Source organism: Sarcophilus harrisii, chromosome 1 (genome assembly GCF_902635505.1).
Source record: "Sarcophilus harrisii chromosome 1, mSarHar1.11, whole genome shotgun sequence".
NCBI lineage: Eukaryota > Metazoa > Chordata > Mammalia > Dasyuromorphia > Dasyuridae > Sarcophilus > Sarcophilus harrisii.
Window position 1 is genome coordinate 488,265,408 of NC_045426.1, and position 23,977 is coordinate 488,289,384.

At 34.1% G+C, this 23,977-nt stretch overlaps 1 protein-coding gene across 2 annotated transcripts in view; it reads right to left on the reverse strand.

Annotated features, from left to right (window-relative positions):
* Positions 1 to 23,977, reverse strand: part of TAF4B (TATA-box binding protein associated factor 4b) — a 162,963-nt gene that overhangs the window by 45,639 nt on the left and 93,347 nt on the right. For both annotated transcript variants that reach the window (XM_031946496.1, XM_023496188.2), the window contains exon 14: positions 7,835 to 7,948. In XM_031946496.1, coding sequence (XP_031802356.1) covers positions 7,835 to 7,948 — 114 coding nt within the window. The remainder of the gene's footprint in view (positions 1 to 7,834; positions 7,949 to 23,977) is intronic.

Sequence of the window (23,977 nt, forward strand, 5' to 3'; positions counted from 1 at the left end):
TGTCTATGCCTATATCTACATATTTACATATATTTATATCTATGAGTATAAATATATTTGCACTTAATTGTAGACATCTTTGGGGAGGTGGGGGATGGGAAGAATAAAGTAAAAAGTGCACATCAGAAACAAAATAAAACCTACAAGGAAGCAAAGAAAAGATGGACAGCTCTGAATATAGTATATAGTATTTATGATATAGGCTTACTGAAATGGAATATTTATTTTCTCACATTTTGAATTCTCTTTTATGCTCTACTGTGCACATGCCTTTTTTTTTTCTTTTTGGTATTTAAGTTTGAAGTAAGTACATTTTTAAAAAAATTAATCAACTGGTAACTGCTATTAATATGCCAATACCAGATATTAGGAACAAAATTACAATGCATTAAATAATCCCTTCTTGCAATAATCTTATATTTTAATGGAGGCAAGCATATATAAAAACATAAACAAAAAAATATAAAGTTAATCTAAATAACATGCAAAAAATAGTTCAATACAAGATAATTTGTGAAATAGAGGATTAGGAGTTGCTGCAAGGTAGCTAGGGGCTATTGGGTCAGGATCAAGAAAGATTTCATAGAGAAAATGGTACCTGAGATGTACCTTAATTGAAACTTTGTAAGGTAGAAATAAAGACGCAGTACATTCCAGGCCTGGAACACACCCTGCACAAAGGCCCAGAAATGTTGCAAATGTAAATTTGATATGGGGGTAAAAAAGGGATGTAGGATGCGAGAAGAGAGATCAAGGATGACTCCTAAGCTTTGTGCTTGAGAGAATGATGATAACCTCTACAATAAAAGGAAAGACATGAAGGAAGGGTTTTGGGGGAAAATAATGATTTAATTAAATAATGATAATTTATTTTCAGGAACTTGAAAGTCTGTTTTTGAATGAGGAGTGTTATGATTAGACTTGGACTTTTAGGAAGATTACTTTATCACTGATGTGAAGATTATATTGAAGAGAGGAGAGCTTGAGGCAGTAAAGTCAAAAGTCAAACAGGATACTAAACAAAAGTCTTAAGAAAAAAGTGATGAAGACTTGAACAAGAGTGATGAAAATGTGAAGAGAAAGATGAGGGGAAAAGTTGCAGGGATGGAAAATGATCTAGTGGTTGGGAATAATAAGTAGGGAAGATTCAAAGATAATAATGAAGTTCTAAACATCAGGTTCTAATATTAGAATTATTGGTTAGTTCTAAACCCAGGTTTAGAACCTGGTCTCATTATGAAATGAAAGTGACACCATCAAAAGAAAGCTTCTTTGAAGACATGGAGAGACCATGAATGTAGGACACTGCATATCATATCAGAATTTTTTTGATATGTTCATCAACATTACTTAATTTTTTCTTCTACATTCTAAAGAATAGTTCTCCAGGAATTTTTAGGTTGTATAGAGAAAGACGAGGGGAAAATGGAGTAAAAAAAAAAGGATAACATGTATGTGCATGTAATTGGCTAAATTATCAGAATAAAAATTCAGAAGGATTTAAAACACATTTCCATTAAAAGAACAATAGATTACAAAGATGGAAAGAGACACAACTGAAGATGATTAGCATATTCTGAACCTGAGGATTCTGGGAAGATGACAGAATAGGTTGAAAATTTTCTAGCTTTCCCAATTTCCCCACAAACAGAACAAATTTGAGCCTCAGGGTAAACACAGACAACTGAAAGATCAAGAAGACTTGGGGCAGGGTAGGGGTCCTCCTGGTATAACTCAAGAAGATCTGAAGACTTCAGGCTGGGATTAATCCATGTAAAGTATAAAATCCTCCAGAGTAGTTCCACAGAAACACCAAGTGGGGGGCCCTTGGGCTGGCTGGGTGTAGCTGGAATCTCAGCAGGAACCACAGAGTTTTCACCTCTCTGACTGCTTGGAGTTTGGATAGACTGAGCGATCCTTGGATAATTGGGAATACTAGGCCCAGCTGTGCTGCAGAGACATGGCTCTGGGCAAGAAGAAATCATCAAAGTGCAGAAGCAGCACGGCAGGGACACTGGCTATGAGCACTCGCAGGAGGGGAGAGCCTTTGGTTTGGGGTTCCAGATAAGAGGAAGCTGAAGTGAAAGTAAAGGCACCATCACCTCTCATTCCATGATTAAAGGTTTTTTTTGGTTTGTCTGTTTTAGTGAGAAGTATTAGTGTAAACAGAAAAATGAACCAGCAAAGAAGAACCCAACCATAGAAATTTACTATGGGAATAGAAAAAAACCAAGGCTCATCTTCAGAGGACACGGAAGTAAAAAAGAGCTTCTTGTTGTTCCCTGACCATAAAGAATTTGTAGAAGAACTCAAATAACAAATTTTAAAATCAAATTAGAAAAACAAAAAATAAAAAATAAAAATCATCCAAGAAAAACAAGAAGATTATATAAAAAACGTTATCCAACTAGAAAAGGAGATACAGAATCTTAAAGACGAAAATAACTCTGAAAATTAGAATTGGGCAAAGGGAAGTCAGTGAAGAGACCAAGAAATAACAAAACAATATAAAGCATGAAAAAAAAAATAGAACAGAATTTGAAACTTTTTTTTAATTATAGCTTTTTATTTAGAAAAAAGGGAGGGATCCATGGTTAAGGGGAGGTTAAGTAATAGCAAGGCAAGTTAAGGAGCAGAATTAAAGTAGAAGACTTAGCAGAGATAGGAAAGAATAGATGTCTACAAATATTATAACCCAGATCAGAAACATTATAACTTAGATCAGAAGTCAAATTTATTAGAAAAAAAAAGTAAGGCTAGTAGTCATTGATCTTCAGCTAGTCAAGCTTGAAGATCTAGTTGAAAGAAATTTACATTATATTGGTTTCAATGCATGTTTACATATGGGTAAATGAATGTCTGTGTGTTTAAATATATGTAGATATATATACATGCATATTGCTCTATGTATATGTGTGAATATTTATGTGTATATGTGTGTGTGTAGGCAGAGTATGTATGTGTGTGTTTTATGTGTGTATGTATCTATGTATTAAATATAGCTGCACTTAACTATAGCCTGGTTGGGGTACATGGGGTAGATGAAAAGGGGGAAAAAAGGTTAAAAAAAAAAAAAAAATACACGGCTGAGAACAAAAGACCAAACTACAAGGATGTAAAGAAAAGATGGAAATTCATGAATATAATTTCTTTCATTCTTATTGGAAATAAATAATTTCCAGTTCTTAAACTGGAAATACATTGTTATATTTTGAATACTCCCTAACATGCTGCTGGCACATGACAATGTTCTGATTTGTTATTTTTCTTTTCTTTCTATTTTCTATTAAATTAAAAAATAATAAATTAAAAAAAATTTTAAAGCCTATTTCTTCATTAGTTAAATGGAAAAGGTACTCACACTATCTCTAAAGGGTACTTTAAGTGTGAGACATTAGACCCAGGATTTTCAATTTAGAGAAATTTCCAGGTAAGAAAACTCTTTCCCTAAACATAGCAGCAGATTCTATTCAACATATGTTATTCAGTAGTCGCCCAAAGCAATAATCAAGTAAGGTGATTTGTCCAAGGTCACACATTTAGTATGTGTCAGAGGTAAGACTGGAAACTAGCTTGGGTACAAGAACAATTTTCTATCCACTATACTTACATGGTTATGAAGGAAATAACTGTTCAAATCTAAAAAGAAACAAGCTAAGCTACTTTAATAGTGCTTACCACACCTTCTAAAGAGGCTAAGGTACTTCTTGATTTGGATCTTAAAGCTTTATACTTGCTAGGAAAGACCTGAATCTCAAAGATAAATTATGAGGTTTTGGTTGAGAAATAGGAGACTGAAAGTCCACATCAAAGTCATCTACAGTAAAATGACTCAGACAGGAAGAAGCCTCATGTCACTTAAAAACAAAAAATGAGGAATATATAGAATACCAATTTCTACTCCTCTATCCTGTGAGTAGCCATACTTTAAAAAAAGGAAGTTTCATATCATTGCTGGTGACAAGATTTGTCAGGTATGCAAAGTAATTTGTATCACAATCTTATACTTGAAAGTACGTATTTTTTACTCTTATTCCCAAGAAATACTCATTAAGGAGTGACAAAATAATTCTCAGATTTATTAAATACCTTTTGACATTTTTGTATGCACCAAGCTTCTAACAAAAATCTCTGAAGCCACAAATGCAAGCCACAAATCTCAAAAGAGAGTAATAACAGTTTAGTTTTTCAAACCACAAAAAACTGTTCATCTAATTTCAGGGGGAGTGAGGGGGAGAGGATAGGGGATAAAAATGTTTTTTGATGAGCCTTATATTAGAAATGGGATTTAAGCTAAATCTTAAAAGAAGCCAAGAAAACTAAGCAGTGAAAGTGATGAAGTAGAATGCACCGAGACAGTTAAAAGATTTAATAAAGGGAGGAGGAAAGTTTAGTTTAAAAAACTTGAAGTAAGCCAATGTGTTTGGAAGATAGTTATATTGATTCAAAGTTGTGACTGAGAAATAAACAGACGAGGTTATAAATATTTCAACTAACTATCCAAATTTCACAACCACCTTAAATTTTGATCATTATAACCTATTCATATTAACTGTTAAAATGTGTGTGCACACACACACACACAAAGATAATAAAGCAATTGAGGAAAATATGGAATAGTAAATAGATTCCCAACTCTGAAAGCAAGAGTTGACATTCAAGCCAACCTACCGAGTCATTTAAAGTCCTTTAAACTCTCAGAGAACAAGGCATTGATCTCTAAATATAAGTTAATGATAAGCTGCTGATCTGTATCAATGGAGAGAATTTCTACAAATGGAAGAGTTAGCCAACACTGAAGATGAAATCACTGGTCAGTTGGGAGTTGCACTGGATAGAGGCTTGGGTCTGAAATCAGGAAGACCTGATTATCCAACCTGATACTTATTAACTGGTGTGACCTTGAGCAAGTCACTTTAAAAAAAAAAAAAAAAAGGCAAAAAAGCCTCCCATGGTCACTCAGTTTTCTCAACTGTAAAATGGGGATAATAACAGCACCTATCTCACACGGTTGTTCTAAGGAACAAATGAAATGATATCTTTAAAGTGCTTAGCACTTTGCCCAGCACATAATAAATCACTATATAAATGCTTGTTTCTCTAACCCCTTTCCCCAATTCCCCACCTGAGATTATTAATCAATAGCCTGCACTTATACATGTAAGTTTTATAAACTGTTTTAGATTATATTACTTAGAGATTTCAAATATTTTATCTTAGCCAGAAAAAATATGATCTACTAACAAGTAGAGAAATATGGTAGCCAAGGATAATACAAGCAATGGTTTGAAAACAACTTAAGATAAGGTGCAGCAGAAGACAACTTATAAAACATTGAAAAGACATTTAAAGTTGGCTAAATGATTCAGACAATAACAGTCACAAAAATAGCTAGCATTTATAAAGTACTTTAAGATATGCAAAGCATTATACAAACATTATCTCACTTTATTCTCACAACCACCTTGAAAGGTAGGTGCTAGCATTATTCCCATTTTACAAATGAAGTAGACAGAAGTAAAGTGACTTGCCCACAGTCATACAGCTTCAAGTATCTGAAACTGGATCTGAATTTGGACCTTATTCCAGGTCCAGAAAAACAACCAGAATCAATAATAACAGGTTCAACAGAAAATTTTTAGAGCACTTCAATAATGATCTACTGTTACAATGAGTGCCAACAAAGTCATCCCATGTAGACTCTAATAGACAATCTATTATTCCTTGTGCAAGATAAATACTACTATTTCTCATTCCTCCTATTCCTACCACCACCACTATCCCACCTTACTCCTACCACCCCCACCCCAAGAATAACAATGTTTTTTGATTGACCTTCCAAACCAGAACACCCTTCTTGGAGAGCCACTATTTCCTTATTTGTGCTATTTCCCACTATTCAAATTAAGGCTCCTTAAGAGAAAGGACTGTCTTCCATAGCACAATCCTTTTACAAAGTAAAACACTTAATAAGAACTTTTTTTCACTCATTTGTGAAGATGAGTATTAGAAAGGTTCTGACAGACTACCTTCTACAACAAAATATACTTTCAGTTTCAAAGTTGACTGGAATTCTGTTTCTTATTCTGTTTATTGTTTCATGACTACAAAAAAGCCTTTGGTTAGTAATAATAATAATAATATAGACTAGAAGACTGTTTCTCCACCAAGATGTCTGCTATGCAAATATTAATATCATTTGATTCCTCGATAAGCATAACTATGAAAAGTCTCCTTATTGCTCCTCCAAATCAATAATAAGAGACAAATCAGAAATGGTTCCTAAATATTTTTACCATGTCATAAAAAATGACCTGTAAAACTTTGCATGAGTGAGGTCCTCCAAGTGTTCCAGTTTGTGATGACATTGCTCATCCCAAGATATTATGGCTGACCTTCTCAGTGAAATCCACAGCAATAATTTGGAACTATGTCCAAAGGACAATCAAACTGTGCATATCCTTTCATCCAACAATACCACTACTAGATCTGATTCCCAAAGAGATCATTAAAAAGAGGAAGGGATGTACATATAAAAAATTATTTAGAGCAGTTCTTTTTTGTGGTGCAAAAAAAAAAAAAAAAAAAAAAGGAAATTGAGGGGATGATAATCAACTTGGGAATAGCTAAACCATTTGCAGTATATAAATGTAACAGAACATTATTGATGAACAAGGAGATTTTAGAATAACCTGGAAAGACTTACCATGAACTGATGCAAAGCAAAACAAACAGAACTAGGAGACCTATACAGTAACAGTAACATGATAAACTATGAATGACTTAGTTCTTCTCACTCAGCAATACAATGATAATTCCAAAGAAAATGCTACTCAAATTCAGTATACTAATTTCAATATCTTGTTTTCATGTTGTTTTTCCCCATTTAGTCTGTTTTTCTTTCCCAATATGATTAATATGAAAATGTTTTATGATTGCACATCTATAACCTATTAAAATAAAGTACTATCAGCAAAATAGCTATATGGACATGCATATATGTTATATTTAACATACATAACATATATTGGTCAACCTGCCATCTGGGGGAGGGAGTGGGGGGAAGGAGGGGAAAAATTGGAACAAAAGATTTTGCAATTGTCAATGCTGAAAAATTGACCATGCCTATATCTTATAAATAAAAAGCTATAATATATGTAGATGACTCAAAATAAAATGGAGATAAATGAAGGGGACAATTAGGCAAGCAGCATATTAACAAAGAACAAGTAACCAGAGATGGGCTGACGCTAGGCAGGGCAGGATATGAAATATGGTGGAGAGTTTTAGACAGTAAAATAAGGACATTTTAATGGCATTTTTGACTTAAAAGCAATTAAGGCAAGAAAAAAAATGGCATAATGTAACAATGAACTGCATTTATCAACTTTTACCATGGTTTTAAACTCAAACTGTTCCTTTTAAGTAAAAAATATTGTGTTCTTTCATGCACCCCATACAAATGCCTCTTCTAGGTTCTGGGGATAGTTTAAACAAAGATTCATAAGGGCAATCAGGTAGTTTTAAGAAGATAGTATATGATTAGTATGCCTAGAAACTAGGGATAATTTTGAATAGTTGGGTATAAATATGAGTAAGAGAATTAAGGATACATTTTAGAAGGTAGTCTTGAAAATTAGTATCTGCTGTAGTAAACCTTGGAGAATCACTATAGATTCCTGACCTGAAAAATTATGTAATCAAAAGTATATCTCAGAATTCAAAAGTATTTATTGAGTACCTATTTTGTATAAGAAATAGCTCATGCACTGCATATATGTTTTTACTTTTGTCTTTCTTTTTTTTTTCTCAAATAGACAGTATATTTTAATACCTCAACTCCAGATCCAACAGAGTCCAGTGGTCTCTTCTTCCTTGGTCCAATGGCTGCAAGGGCTGTGATATTGGCATCTCTTTGCTGCATCTGTGCCAATTCTAACTGCTGCATCTAGAATATAAGGAAATTGAATGTGAAATACAATCATCTGAGCAAATGTCATCTAATTCCCATCCATCCCTCCTGACTTCAATACAACTATTTTAATATATTAAAACATTCTTCCATCAAGGTTATTTCTGTACTCTGCAACACCCAAGAAAAATGAAATTGGAATTTTAGTTATTTAGTTTTATGTTTTTAGTTATGTCCAACTCTTCCTGTCCCATTTAGGATTTTCTTGTCCAATATACTAGAATGGTTTACCATATCCTTTTCTAGCTCATTTTACAGATGAAGAAACCAAGGTAAACAGGGTTAAGTGTGTCAAGGGTCACGTGGCTATTAAATTTCTAAGGCCAGATTTGAACACAGGAAGATGAGTCTTCCTGATTTTGGATCTAGTTTTCTATCCACTATCTTACCTTGCTGTCCTGTGAGATTAGATTACCCAGGGTAAAGAACTGAATTAGAATTTAAACAAAAAAATCAAGGGTTCCCTCCTTAACACATGCGTAATCTTTGAGGATAAGTAAGGGTAAAGAAAGGTAAAGAATAGGAATATAGTTCTTTACCTGAGTTTTTGCCAATTTTGAATTCAGGTTTAAATAGAGAAAAGTGTCAAAACAATAGATATAAAAAGCTCAAAAGCAAAGCTTTTCTGAAATAACTGGGTAAAAAAAAAACAAAAACATTTCATTTTTGTATTCTGTGCTTTGATACAAAATGTGATCCAGAAAAGGAAGTTATTTAATATTTATCTCTGTGATCTTAAAAAACATAGGAAAAAATATAGCTATTTTGAATAGCATCAATCACATAAAAATTCACAGCATACCCACCTACAAACTGACATTTTTAGGGAAATATGTCTGCTAAAGCTACTAGAGCAAAACTAGATTCAGGGGCATGTGGGAGAAATGTACCATTAAAGTCCAAGAGGAAAAACAGCCAAACTGGGAAACAGATATTAGCACCCTGCTTTATCACCTCATCATGGTTGAGATGTTAAATGCTATGCTATAAAAAAATGATACAAGAAAAGGAGCTCAGAAGTGATGAGAATAGGATAAACCAATGTATCTAAACTAACCTTTACCAGAAAAATATATGCTTTATATTTAGTAAGCATAACATTTGTGATGATGGTGGGAGTTGGGATAGAGGAGAAAAATAAGGGAAGAGAGTACATAAAAAAAGAGCACTGAACTTCTCATAATTGATCATTCACCAGACTATAGACAAGGAAGTTTCTTACACAGTCAAAATCTGCTTCTGTAAAATCTGCTTCACCCAACTTTTCCTAGTTCTGCCTTCTAAAAATAAACCTAAATCTTCTACCAAGTGGATAACTTTTAAAATATCTGCAGTGATTTGCTTCACTCAAAAAAAAGTTCTCAGACCAAATATTCCCAGTTTCTGCACCAGTCTTCAGAAGATATATCCTTTTCCCTCACAGTCACCCTTTTTTGGATGGATATCTTTCTAAAAGCAGTATCTAGAACATATGATCTTGAACTTACAAAGAAAATAATTTCTATCATTCTGGACATTCAGGGTCTTTAAATATTTAAAAGATCATTTCAGAATTTTCAGCTGCTCAGCATTCTTGAAGTCTCTACTCTTTAATGACACTCCCATTTTTGAATGGCTAAAACTTATTTTTTTTAAAACTAAAATGTATAATTTTCTATTTATTGCTATTAATTTCATTATGAGAATGGCCCATTTTATGTGTCACGACCTTTTTTGGACCCTGCCTCTTTTGGACAGTTTTATGTTTACTGACAATTTGATAAGCATGTCATTGAAGTCCTCAATGATAAAAGTAGGAGAAAAAACAGGGCTGATAAGGGATCTCTGAGGCTCTCATTAGAGTCCAACTTTCTGATGATTATTAAGCAATTAATGGCTTCTATTCGGGTCTAATCACTTAACCAGTTTTGTTACTGCAATGTTTTCTTGATGTTTTTGTTTTCTTAATGAAATAATTAAGAAAACATCTATGAAGCTATTATTACATGTAAAGCATTTTACTATTAAGCACCAAGGATATAAAGAGGAAAGTAAGGTATTCCCTGTTCTAAAAGAGCTCACATTCTCTTAAAAGTTGCAAATCAGAAAGGTTCCATGGTCTTTAGGGTGTAACAATTAGGCAGATGGTGATGCATCTTTATTAATGTCAGCTTCTGATGTTATTGATTATTTGACAGTGCCAAGGACTATGATGACAAAAACTTGCTTTTCAGGATTTCCAGTAGTTATGGCTATAGCCCCTGCAGGAGTGGCTGCCAAGCTGCATTCCTGCAGGCACTACTTTCCAGGATAGCATCTGAGGGAACTTGAGTGGAAGCATAACTATTCTCAAGACTCTTGGGATCAGAAGCCTGGACCACCACCATCAGGGTCAGAAGAAAAATGATGGTCAGTGTGGTAATGGTGGTGGCTCAATTTGTCAGGTACATGCTATGCTATTTTCCATCTCCTCCTCAGAGCACCTTATTGCTTCAGGCTGTGCTGGCCCAAATATTCACCCAAATTTCCCTCAGAAACAATGCTAAATCAAGCCTACAAACAGATTCTGGAGTGACTGAAAAGACAAAAGAAACTTTGCCAGCTCCCAATAAGTTGGAAGGATTTCAGGAAATGTCTGTCTCACTTGGGTAAAAGGGAAGCACAGCTCAGATCAAGCATGGTGCAGACAATTTAGTGAGAGGCTCTTAGCCACACAGATCAGCAATAGAGGTTCTTCTGTCCTGGATGAAAGGATCAGACACAAGGCCTTCCAGCCCCAAGACAGGCAAATTACAAGCTGCCAAACCTGGCATGATAGGCTTCCTTTTCCAAGCTGTTGCCTTTTTTCCCCATAATTCTTCTACATCTTTCTTATTTGATTTTTATAAACTCTTTTTGAGTTCTTCCAAGAGAATCTTTTGAGCTTGAGGTGAATTCTTATTTTCCCCTTTGAAACTTCACATGTAGGCATTTTGTCATTACTGTCCTTTTCTGAGTTTGTGTTCTCATCTTCCATGTCACCATAGTAGCCTTTTATGGTTAGGACTCTTTGATTGTTTGCTCATTTTAAAAAAAAACAAGTCTTTATTTATTTGTTTTTAACAAATATGCACAGCTAAGCAAAAAAATTTCCAGCATTGGCCATATTCCTTCTCTTCACCCCGCTCCCTTTCCAAAAAAAAAGGTTCATCTGTACTGTGGGTCAAGGTGAATAACATCAGAATTAAGACTGAATGGAGACTGAATACAAATCCCTCATATTTCATAAACTCTAAGATAGAGTGGGTTACTTTTAAGTATCCTCAACTTTAGCAGAAAAGTTCTTCCTTGATTAGAATGAAATCCTAGGGACAAGTTTCCTCTTTTACTTTTTATCTTTTGAGAAATGAAATCATAATAAGAGACCTCAAAAGGAGATCTCTCTTTCACTCCTCCCCTCCCACATCCTCTATCATCATTACTATAGGACAAATAAGCTCTTCTACTAGGGTTTTTCTGTTTCTCAAACTAATCATTAGATTTCTTCATTTTAGACAAGTACACAGTTCTCACCATAATACTGTTTTTGCTTTAACCTCCAGTGTTTCTGAGCCAAAAGTTCTACCTATAATTCTGTTTCTCTTCCAGTCTGTGGATGCCAGCTGCATTAGTGGAGTGAGTATTCATTATGATCACAGATCCAATAACTTATCCAAGTTCATTTTATCACTCCTTTCATCTACTTTGCTCCTTTTGAATAAAGAAACAACAAATGTATTCTTGTCATGATCCATTAAATTATCAAATCATATAACGTGTAAAGTCCTTTGCAAACCTTAAGATGCTATACAAATAAATGTTAGTTATTATTACTATCATCATCTTCATGATTCATATTGTCACAAAATCCCATTGATACTTATAAGATCAAATTAACCTCTTTGCATAAGAATCTCTCATTCTCCTTGTTTTCACAAGTAGATCGTGATTAACACAAATAATGAATCTCAATGAAGCATTTTTATGTGTTTAAATTCACACTATTTATATTTATAATTATGTAAGATATACTGCTTTTACTCTAATAGAAATCAGCAGTGCAATTTCAATTGTTGCAACTAGTCTGGAGGATTCATCATTTCCACAAGTCTAGTTGTATTTTTAATTCACAATTGGCACAATTTTAATATATAGTATCATAAAATCTTGGTTTACTGGTGCTCTCACTTTTTGAAGAGGCAATGGGGCATAGTGATTAGAGTGCCTATTCTTGGAAGCAAGGATCATCTCCGATACAAACTGGCTATGTGATTCTGACAAATCATTTAATCTTTCAATACTCTAAACAATTCTCTAAAACTTTAAGTTGTAGAAAAAAGTGCTGACCTGCACTGGTAAAATAGTTTCTTATCAAAGTGTTCACTTTCCTATTAAAATAACAGCTCTAGTGTCTATAATAGCTATTTCTTTTTGGACTATGCCTCCTTTAATTCCCTGTTTCCTCTCTACTAACATTTCTCTTCCCATGTCATTCTTGATACCTTCTGTAGTATCTGGTTTCATAAATTGTGCCTGAACTCTCTATTCTTGGTGTAAAGCTTTCAGATTTTTCTAGTATCTAGGCAAATATATTTTAAAATCAACCCTTGTTAAGAATATTCAGGTATAAAATAAAAATGCTGAGGTGTGGGCCAATATTAGCCCAGTACCACAAGTCATGATTCAGAAATAAAAATCTTAAATCTTTGTTACTACATCTCATTTAACATGTTGGGAACATCCCAAAAGCAAAATTTTCTTCCACAGTTGCTACCATGAATTAGCAATAATGATGAACACCACCTATGCCCTTCAAACTGTCATTCCTTGTCCAGTTCTTCCTAATCTCTAGCAATGTTTCCAGGTTTCTGACAATGGTACCTCATGAACCTCTAGACAAGGATGGTGATCACTGGCTTTAGCTTTTTAAAATCCTTCATAATCTGCCATCAGTCTACTTTTTCCATGATTAGTGGACATTACTTCCACACAGACTACATCCTAGCCAAAGTGGAGTAATTGTTACTTTTTACATATGATATTCAATCTTCCATCTCTGTGACTTTGCAAGATTTGTTCCCCTTCACAAACTATATGCTACTCTGGTATCTGTAGGAGATTAGGATCAAATGATTGCAACTGCCACCAACACATTTGATAGACTCCCTGTGAGGTCTTTATGGCTACTTTATGGGAAAGACATGGATGAAAGACACACTGGACCAGTTGTGATTTACAGAGAGATGAGATCACAGATCCTTAAATATCTGAGTCTTCATGATGATTTTATCAAAACATAACATTCACTACCTACTAACAGTGAGAACCCCACACATAATTAGCAAATAACAATGTTAACAAATGAACAATAAAGTTCAAACCTTTTTATTTTTTCATATCCCCCCAAATCTTAGGTACAAGATCATACCATAAACAAGAATTAGAAAAGAAAGTATATCATCTTCCACTTGCTCCAAAAGCTATGGTAGATTTCTTAAAAACAAACAACAACAACAAAAAACACATTCTGTCTAGTGGGGAAAGGGTGTGTATATGGGGTGGGGGGGGGGAGTAGGATAGTCAAACTGCTAAGAAAATGTCTCAGAAGCTGTAAAATACCCTTTGTTGCTGCTGGCCTTTTTAATAATAATAATAAAAAAAAAAATTGGTTTTAAAAGTCTGATGTTGCCACAGCCAGAAACTTCTATGTGACAAAATAACCATTTTAGTTAATCTGACCTGAAGCAGAAATCAAAAGGTAAGGTATGTTTTAAGTCCTTTCCTATAGAGAAATGGCATTTGCAATATAGCTGTAATCATACAAAAATGAAAGGTTTTAAAATTGACCTCTGTTCTTTATTTCATATTCTACCTAGTGAATTATTTTTCTCAAGGTATGGGCAAATTATACTTTTCTTAGCCTTCTGATGTTTCATGCTCAACATTTCTACAAAGTTCACAACCCCAAAAGAATGGGTAATGGACCACTGTTTTGGCTGGCATATTAAATCTAAACCTTTGAGAAAGTTTCTCAAAAATAACTAACTGCAAAATATCTACCACATATAAACATATCTCTTGAAGCAGATTTTTTATTTAAATCCAGTAATTTTGACTGCAAAGAACAAAGGGTATTCAGGTACTTCTAATATCAACAGCGAGTGAAAATGACAATTTAAACAAGTAAGTTTACTTCAGTAGAAACAGAGCTACAGGCTTCCCTGGGGAAAGGGAATTTCATTTGCTTGGCCATTCTCACATATCAGCATCTTTTACAGCTAGCTCTCTTTTTGATTCCTCAAGCTAAAATAATAAGTCTTTTCAAACTTCAGTTTTAAGGTATTTTAACCAGAGTTCTTACAACTGGTTCCTAGTAAAATATATTCAGTGACTGACTCTCACCATTCACTACTCAGCAAAACTTGAAGGTCAGCTCAATTGCACATATGCTGCTTAATGGATACTGGTGTGTATTCTATAGACTTCCAGGATCCATCATTTCATCAGAGTGGATGCACCCTTCACCAACACAGATCACAATTTGTCTTTGTATTTTTTACATGTCCTTAAGATTTGCTGGGGCTAACCAAGAAGAATAGTGTTCATTAAGTACTGCATAGTAAGAGGAGGAATATTATATATTGAGAGGCATATTTTATCATAATGAATTGAGAGATAGCCTTAGAGTCAGGAAGACCTCTGACACACATAGATTATATAGCCTCTGGCAAGTCACTTAACTCTTCATTGCTATAGGCAATTCTTTAAAGTATAATTGCAAAGAAGATAGGGAGACACAATGAAATTAAAATCAATGCTCTAGAAATATAGTTCTTCAGTCAAAAATAACTGGGTGAGAAGAGTAGGACAATTACAATAGTATATATTCCCATGTCTTCTATTCTAGGATTTGCACTGGATTCCTACTTTATAAATTAAAATTTACGGTTTTGATCTATGGCTTAATGGTACAAAGTGGATTGGTTCAGAAAGTATACAAGCTTTGAAAGTTAAGCTACATGAAGGCAATTCTGAATAAAAGACAACTAAGGATAAGGAAAAAATGAAAATTAGTTTTAAAAGAACCATAGAAATAATAACTGATCTTTTTGAAGAAATAAGTCAAATACAAGTGGAATATGTGACATGATGGCCTCTCCTAGACCCAACTTCTACTTGGGTATATCCAATTAGAAGCAATGAATCATCAATTATGAAGCTAACAGAAGGTTCAACGAGAAAGCAATAAGGTATATAAGATATATATGTATAAAGGAGATAAAATATAAAAACAAATATAAGAACTCAGAAGGATGTAGAAAGATATGTATGAATTAATGCAATGAAGCTGAATTAATGCCATGTAAAGAATGCAAAACCAAGGGAACATACATAATGATTACAATAACATAAAAGCAACACAAAAGACATCAGAATATAAATATAAGTAAAATTAACAAAAATCTACTGTTTGTTCCCCCAGTTCCTCTCCACTGAAAAACAAAAACAATCTTTTTAACAAATATGCATAGCTAAGCAAAAAAAACTAGCCATGTTACTTCTCCCCTCACCCCCAAAAAAGGATTCATTTGTACTGTGGATCAAGGTGGGTAACATCAGAATTGAGATTAAACAATGTTATGAAATTTTCACTCCTCAATAAATGAAGTTTCATTGTGATTTTTTTAAAATCACAATTTATTTACTGACAGAGGGAAAAAAAAAAAAAGCATAGTGAGAAATGTCCCTGAGAACTCACAAAGTGTTTCCCTCCTCTCAAAGATGTGGGAAATTGTATATACAGATTGTTAAATACAATGTTAGCCACAGCTGACAATAATGATTTCTCTTCTTAATTGTTTAAGAAAGGATTTTATAAAAGGAGGGAAAGATTTGCTAGAGCTAGTTTTTTAAAAACCATCAATAAAATATTAAAATAAATGGAAGTAAAAGATGGGAAAACAAAGTTACTAGAATCACACAAAATTATCATTCAATATTCATCTATACATTTCAAATAACAATAGTTTTGATTGTGTGGCTATTTTGTCGGCCCATATGGAATGCAATTATGTTTGTCTTAGCAGACAACAAATCTATGACTAAAAAAAAAAAAAGTAGCCAATCGTTTAATAATGAGTTCTCCAAAATTAGTTAGGATAGAGATGATGATAGACCAAGTCCATCACCAGTCTAAATTTATATCTAAAGCCTTTTTGGAAAGCTGGCAAATGCTTTGACAATGCAAGATATGATGAAACAGTATTAAGAGTAGAAATCTGATTCAATTAAAACAAAATTATAACCAGACCTCAACTCAAACCCCATAATGTTGTAAGAATATGGCACATAATCCAAGTATTAAGAGAAGTAATAAGTCTTAAAAAAAAAACCCCAACTTTCATAATAAATAATTTGCTAGACTATATCAAGTATATGAAGTTTCATACATTTGCTTACTCTATCAACAAAGATTACAACTTCTATATGATTTTGTAAACAGTTTTCAAGACTTCTCCTGGCTGAAAAGTCTACCCGCGGGCCAGATGTGGCAGCTGAAGACGATTATCGCCCTCACCCAGGGCTATGAAGTTTCTTTATTTAAAGGCCCACAAAACAAAGTTTTTGTTTTTACTATAGTCTGGTCCTCTAATAGTCTGAGGGACAGTGAACTGGTCCCCTATTTAAAAAGTTTGAGGACCCCTGGTCTACACCCTACAAACAATCTAGTGATGGCTTTCTCTGAATTTAGTTTGGCAATTCTTTAAAAAAGAGACACAAAAACTTTGGTTTTTTTTTCAGGGTAGTATTCCATTGGCCTAACTTTTCAAGAACTTGGGGTCAATCAAACCCCCAAGAAACTATTTTACTGACCTAGAAAAAATAACAACAAAATTAATCTGGAAGAACAAAAGGTCAAGAATTTCAAAGGAATTAATGAAAAGCAAAGCAAATGAAGGTGGCTTAGTTGTACCAGATCTAAAACTATATTATAGAGTAGCAGTCATCAAAACCATTTGGTACTGGCTAAGAAATAGAGAAGTTGATCAGTGGAATAGGTTAGGTTCACAAAACAAAATAGTCAATGACAACAGCAATCTAGTATTTGACAAACTTAAAGGCCTCAGCTTTTGGGATAAGAATTCACTATTTGGCAAAAACTGCTGAGAAAATTATAAATTAGTATGGCAGAAAGTAGGCATAGACCCACACCTAACGCTGTATACCAAGGTTGAAATGGGTTCATGATCTAGACATAAAGAATGATATCATAAACAAATTAGAAAAATGTAGGATAGTTTACCTCTCAGATTTGTGGAGGAGGAAAGAATGTGACCAAAGAAGAGCTAGAGACCACAAAATAGATAATTTTGATTATATTAAGTTAAAAAGTTTTTGTACAAACAAAACTAATGCAGATAAGATGAGAAGAGAAGCAATAAACTAGGAAAATGGTTTTACATCCACAGGATCTGATAAAGGCCTCATTTCTAAAATATATACAGAATTGACTCAAATTTATAATAGTTCAAGCCATTCTTCAATTGACAAATAGTAAAAGGATATGAACAGACAATTTTCAGATGAAGAAATTAAAACTATATGTAGTCATATGAAAATATGCTCTAAATCACTATTGATCAGAGAAATGCAAATTAAGACAACTCAAAGATACCAAAGATGACAGGCAAAGATAAAGACAAATGTTGGAGGGGATATTTGGAAAACTGGGACACTGATACATTCTTGGTGAAACTGTGAACGGATCCAATCATTCTGGAGAGCAATTTGAAACTATGCTCAAAAAGTTATCAAACAATACATATTCTTTGACCCAGCAGTGTTTCTACTGGGATTATATCCCAAAGAGATCTTAAAGGAGGGAAAGGGACCCATATGTGCAAAAATGGCACATTTTGTGGCAGCCCCTTTTGTAGTGGCAAGAAACTGGAAATTGAGTGGATGCCCATCAATTGGAGAATGGCTGAATAAATTATGATATATGAATGTAATGGAATACTATTGTTCTGTAAGAAATGACCAGCAGGATGATTTTACAGAGGCCTAGAGAGACTTACATGAACTGATGCTAAGTGAAATGAGCAGGACCCGGAAATCATACACAGCAACAAGAAGACTATACAAGGATTCAGACTATACAGAGGATTCAAACCAGTTCTACTTGTGCAGTAATGAAGAGAGCCATCTACACCCAGAGAGAGAACCGTGGAAACAGAGTGGAACACAATATAACATTCTCACTCTCTCTTGTTATTTGCAATTTTCCCCCACAGTTTTTCTTTTCCCTGATTTTTCTTGTGCAGCAAGATAACTGTATATATATACATATATTGAATTTAACATGTATTTCAACACATTATTGGTATTGGACGACCTGCCAGCTAGGGGAGGGGTGGGGGGGTAGAAGGGGAAAATTTGGAACAAAAGATTTTGCAAGGGTCAATGTTGGAAAAATTAATCATGCACATGCTTTGCAAATAAATTTTTAAAAATAAATAAATTTTAAAAGAAAAAAATAACTTGGGATCAAATCCACACCAGAAAGACAGTGGGAAAAGGATTTCATTTTGTGATTGAGAAGTTATATAAAAAGTCAGTATTAAAAACTAAAAGGTAATAATATTAGTTACTCATCGGTAACTATAGTCGAACATCCTGCTCAAGAAAATCCCCCTTCCTCCCTTCTCTACCACATTTTAAAGATTCTTTTAAGTACTTATATATGCAAACTCTTCACATTAGCCTACAATTTAAGATTCTGGAATGTCTGATACAAAACCATTTTGAGACATTTGTTTCCCAATCTACCAGTAAGGGAAAGGGATCTATATCATTCCATTCAAGTTTTTACTTACTTAAAAATACTTTGTTCCTATATATGAGAGTTCTGCCAAAGCTACAAAAGCCTAGGCTGTATGCCAAGGGCCCATCTTAAAAGCAAGGCCTAAACCAAAAGCCCCCCTCCCCCCAAAAAAATCCCTAAATGGAAAATCTAGAAGAAAGTAAATCATTATCATACCTCTCCACCAATTAAAAGGTCAAAATAGATCAAAGGCAGCTCTTTAGAGGGGAATATAAAAGAAATGGAATGGATGATTAGAACTGCATTATACACTTTGAGGCTAGTGCTGACATAAGATTATGCAAGCCTGAAAGATTTATCCACTTCCTATAAGGAACCCAAAACAAGTCTGCATCAAGGACCAACAATACCCATATGGCATCTTTATCAGAACCCACTAGTTGGCCACAGAACATATCTTCTTGTGGAAATTGCTGAATACAAATACACGTAAGGTCACGCACTGTTATTTCTGTGCTAAGGGAAGGATAATTTCCCACAATGGAGTTGATCTCAAAACAAAGATGGAAGATATCTGATCATATGCTCACCTTCATCAACACTGACACGATCCTTGCTATGAACTAAACAATCATTACACTAAAATATTACCCTCACTATTTACATTAATTTATCCCTTTAGTTTAAAATCCCATATTTATTGTAAATAAATTTCTATCATTAATTTTTCTTAACTGAAACTGTAGTCTATACTAGAAAATCATGATTTACTAACCTTGAAATAAAAAAACATATACCATAAAACTTATACAAATAAGTTACAGAAAGTCACGATTTACCACCCTCTCAAAGAAATTCATTGAAAACCTGTATGTAACCAGAAATTCTTTCAACTCTCATTAGACAACATTCTTTATACTCAACCAATTCAGGGCCTAATGATTTCTACCCAGAAAGCCAAGTTAATTCCCAGGACAGAAGGCCACTGAGAATGAGTTTTCTGAACTTCTGGAGACTGAACATGACAGTAGCGATGTTACTTCATCAAGGCTGTCCCTTTAGCCCTCTTCCTCAGTTCAAATAATGTTTCCTTCACTCTGCCCATCTACTCAAAGGTGTACTCCAAAATGGTGATGCACATTCCCCCCCTCCCTTTCCCTAAAACTAATGTGATTTCATTCATTCCAAATACACCTTATAGTCCAGACACTATTCACTTACAATATACATATGCACATGCTTTCCCTTTCCTGTTTTCTTCCTGTGAACAATAATTTCAAATACATGTACCTGTGGGCTTAGCAAATAAATAAATAAATAAATAAAATTCTCTTTTCTTATTGTAACAACTGGTATTTCTTGCTACTGATTCTTCTACCCCTTTACCCCCTATACCTCACTACCTTCCCTAGAATAAAAATATCAATCTTGGTCCCTGATCATCTACACTAGGGGAAAACTTATAATTACATTTAGGAATACTTTGAGCCCACTATTGAAAGAAGTATGAAAGTCCCAAATGAATTGTGGTATCTTCTTTTTCATGCAGTATTAACTCATCTAAACAGGAGGTATAGCCAAATCAAACCTCCATTATGTGCCAAGTCTCCAAATAGATTAAATGAAATCAATTAGCCTCTGAAAGGAGGATATCAACTGCTTATTATCAGGTGGGCTGCAAACACTGAAATTTAAAACATCCTGGTTTTGCTGTTTTAAGCTTAATGCAAAAGTCTGTTTGGTGGTCAGTTATTAAGCAGCACTTGCCTAATTCAGAATGATAAATGAACCAAGATACCACATGACTATACTTTTCTTTACCTCATTCTTAGTACTTTTGAAGGAGGGGGAAAAAAAAGATTAAAGCCCCTCCCTACTTTTCTTCTTTCAGAAGATCAGTGTTTTGAAACCTTTTCATCTCTGTTCTACTACAGACATATCCTTTTTATAGCCTGTGGTCTCAAGAATCTCTCCTCTCCATAGTGCATTAAATTTGAGTGCTAGAATTTAGTTTTTAATGAAAAATTTCATTTTGCCCTCTTCAGTGTTCCATGGCTTTAGGCCCACTCAAAACTAGTGTAGAGTTTAAACACAGATTGTTACAATTTAATAGCTGGCCTATTAAACTAACAATGTTTCATTGACTCTATCTTTTCTAATCTCATCTTAAAAATATATACTCTTTTCTTTCCTTTCCTAGGTCACATTGCTTTGCCTCTGTTCCTGGCCTTATGGTCCAATACTTTTATTTATTATTTAATGTTCTTCTATTACTTTATACCCATGTTGCCTCATGGTTTACATTATTTAACTTTCCATACAGCATCTTTTTTGTAGATTGAGACCCACCCCCAATATTTCAGAGCAAAGTTTCTTATTCTCTGACTGCTTTAAATATTTGATATGCATTCTAGTGCTTAATTTCTACAGGGTACACAAGAAGTCAATACATTAGCAGGTGTATTTCCTGCATTCTCATATACAATTTGCTCTTTCTTCATTCCTTACTCTAACATTTCATGTAAATGCGAATACTGGGCATTGATAAATGGATATTAGATTAATTCACTGTCTCAGTATGCATAAATGCAAAACATATTTCCTAGGGGAGGAAGAAAAAATGCAAAGGGAAATAGTTATCACAATATAACACGTGATTAAGAAATCAAAATGTCTGAACTCCAGGGCCAGATGGCATGCACTCCAAAATTCTGAAGTGTATATAGAACAAGAAGGGAAAACATTGAGAATTAGATGTGTACTGTGTATCCAAGATTAACATCACATACATCTATAGCTGCACTGAATACTGATGTGACTCCTCCTCTGAAAACAGAATCTGGCAATTAGTAGATCTATTTAAAACTTTGTGCAAATAAGAGGTCCTAGTGGGGTGCCAGCCCTTATGTTTTAGGGAAACATTTAAGGAAACTTTACTATAGACTGTCTCTTTTTAGGTAAAGATTTTTCCAACAGTGAGTTGGGATGGAGAAAGAGGTGACAACTATTGTTTTGAAATTTTAAGGATAACAGGGAAAATTGCACCAACAAAACAAAACAAAACACCCCCTCCCCCCCAAAAAAGGGTCACCAATGAAGTCTGAAATATAACAGATGAACTACAGGGACACCCACAGACAATGTTGTCAGACTACAAGAACATTTTCAAACAAAAGGGCAACCTACAAGGTCAATAAGAATAGTATGTGGCATGAAATACTTCAGTGGAACAAGGACTAGCTGGAGGCAAACCTAGAAGAAACCTACAAAGAAAAAGAATGTGCTGATAATGATAAATTTGTACAGTCAATGGAAAAGAAAAGCTCTCACAATTTAGTACAATTTGTCCTTATAACAAAACCTAACCACCACCAATCTAATTTCACCCACGCCCCCCAAAAAAGAAAATGGTGAATGGCTTCAAAAAATGAATAGGGAGAATAATCAAGCATTAAGGTACATGACAAAAATATTTTTTTTGAAGATCTTTAATCAATAAAGGTAAATGAAGTAAAGTATAATTATAAAGTCAGGTTTTTAAAGAGGTTATTCATTCTTTTCTAGGACAAAAGGCTAAGTTATAAAGTAACATTCACATACAACATATAAAGAGAAAGCTCCCACGAAACTTGCTTGGAGTTCTAAGAATTGTTACATAAATTCTCCAAACTTCTCTGAAGCTGAATCCCATGTGATGTTACAGTTACCATTAATTCTATTCCAACACAGTCATCCCAAATAGCTACTTTTAAAAAATAAAAACAACACCTCTGTCACAAAAGACTCAATGAGTCAACCTTATGTACCTCTTCAGAACAAGAGATATCCTTTACTGAGTATGCACTGGTATTCAAAAACTTAGTTGGAGAGAACATACTTCAATTGGATTATTATCTGCCTCTACCCCAAGCCTTTCTCATCTGTGTGCCTCTCTCTCTTTGAATTTCTTCCCATTCTTGCAAAGAACAATTAAAATGCCACTTCCTCAGTTCATTCCCAGATAGTAAGAATTATATCAGGCCTCACAAAGCAGTCCTTTTTGTATTTTTCTAATATGCTTATTTATTGAGCATTATTTCTATATAATATGTCATGTACAATATTTTTAGGATGTTATTTACTCTTGGAAAAAAAATTGTCTAATCCCTTCTATTGACTGAGAATATTTTAAAATCATTATTTTCTCAATGCCACTGTACCTGGTACATTAAAAACTCAAAGGGAAATAATCTAAAAAAAATCTAGCTACTTATACAAACAGTAGGGGCAATATGAGATCTTTAAGGATAAGAAGTAATCAATTTGTCATTTTCTAGAAATGAAGAAGGGAAGGGAAGGCTTAAACTTTAACCTAAATTTTAGAAATATAAATTCAATTCAAGGCTACAGTAGGAAGGTAGTCCCAAAATAAAGCTAGAACTCACTGTGACTTAAATAACATTTTTCAGCTCTTATACTTTGTATACTTAGGTAAAAACGGCGTTGGAAAAAAGTAAAGTCAATGAAATTTTAAGCTTAAAATAAAAAGTGTTCTTCCTCCCATTTCATGGTTGCCCTTTCCTGAAGTTCCCCACTTGATCATCTCTAGTAATTCAATTCCAAATTCCTTTACCCCCAAATTCACATAGTTTCCCCTTCTACTTTACAGAAAACCCACCACACAATTCATTGCAAGAATATCTTACAGGATTTCCATTTGTTTTGCCTCAGCTCCTACATTAATCCAAACAATAAGGGCCTTTAAAACATTCATAAATAACCTGCTGCTGCTGCTGGCACCTAGGAGCCAAGTGCAGCAATGTTAAGCAACAACAAATTTCATAGTTCAAGAGGCACAGTTAAGGAAAAAGGTTGCTCAGAAAATCGCTCTCATTTAGCACAAAGATCCTTAAAAATTGCATGAAATCAGTCAAGTAACTATAGAAACCAATTTCTTCAGCTCCATATCACACGTCTCACACCTCAATTGTCTTTATTATCGTCTACTGTCAGATCCTTAATCAGAAATGTGAACAGGCTTGATGATTTATTCAGCAGGGAAAAGAATCTGTAGGTCAAGTGAAAAATTTCACACACACCCCCATACACACACCACATCTTCAACCTTAGGTACTTTCATTTCATTCTGTTCCCAGTAGCTCTGGGGGCAACTCCAGTGAGATCCAATATTAAGGCTCAATTAA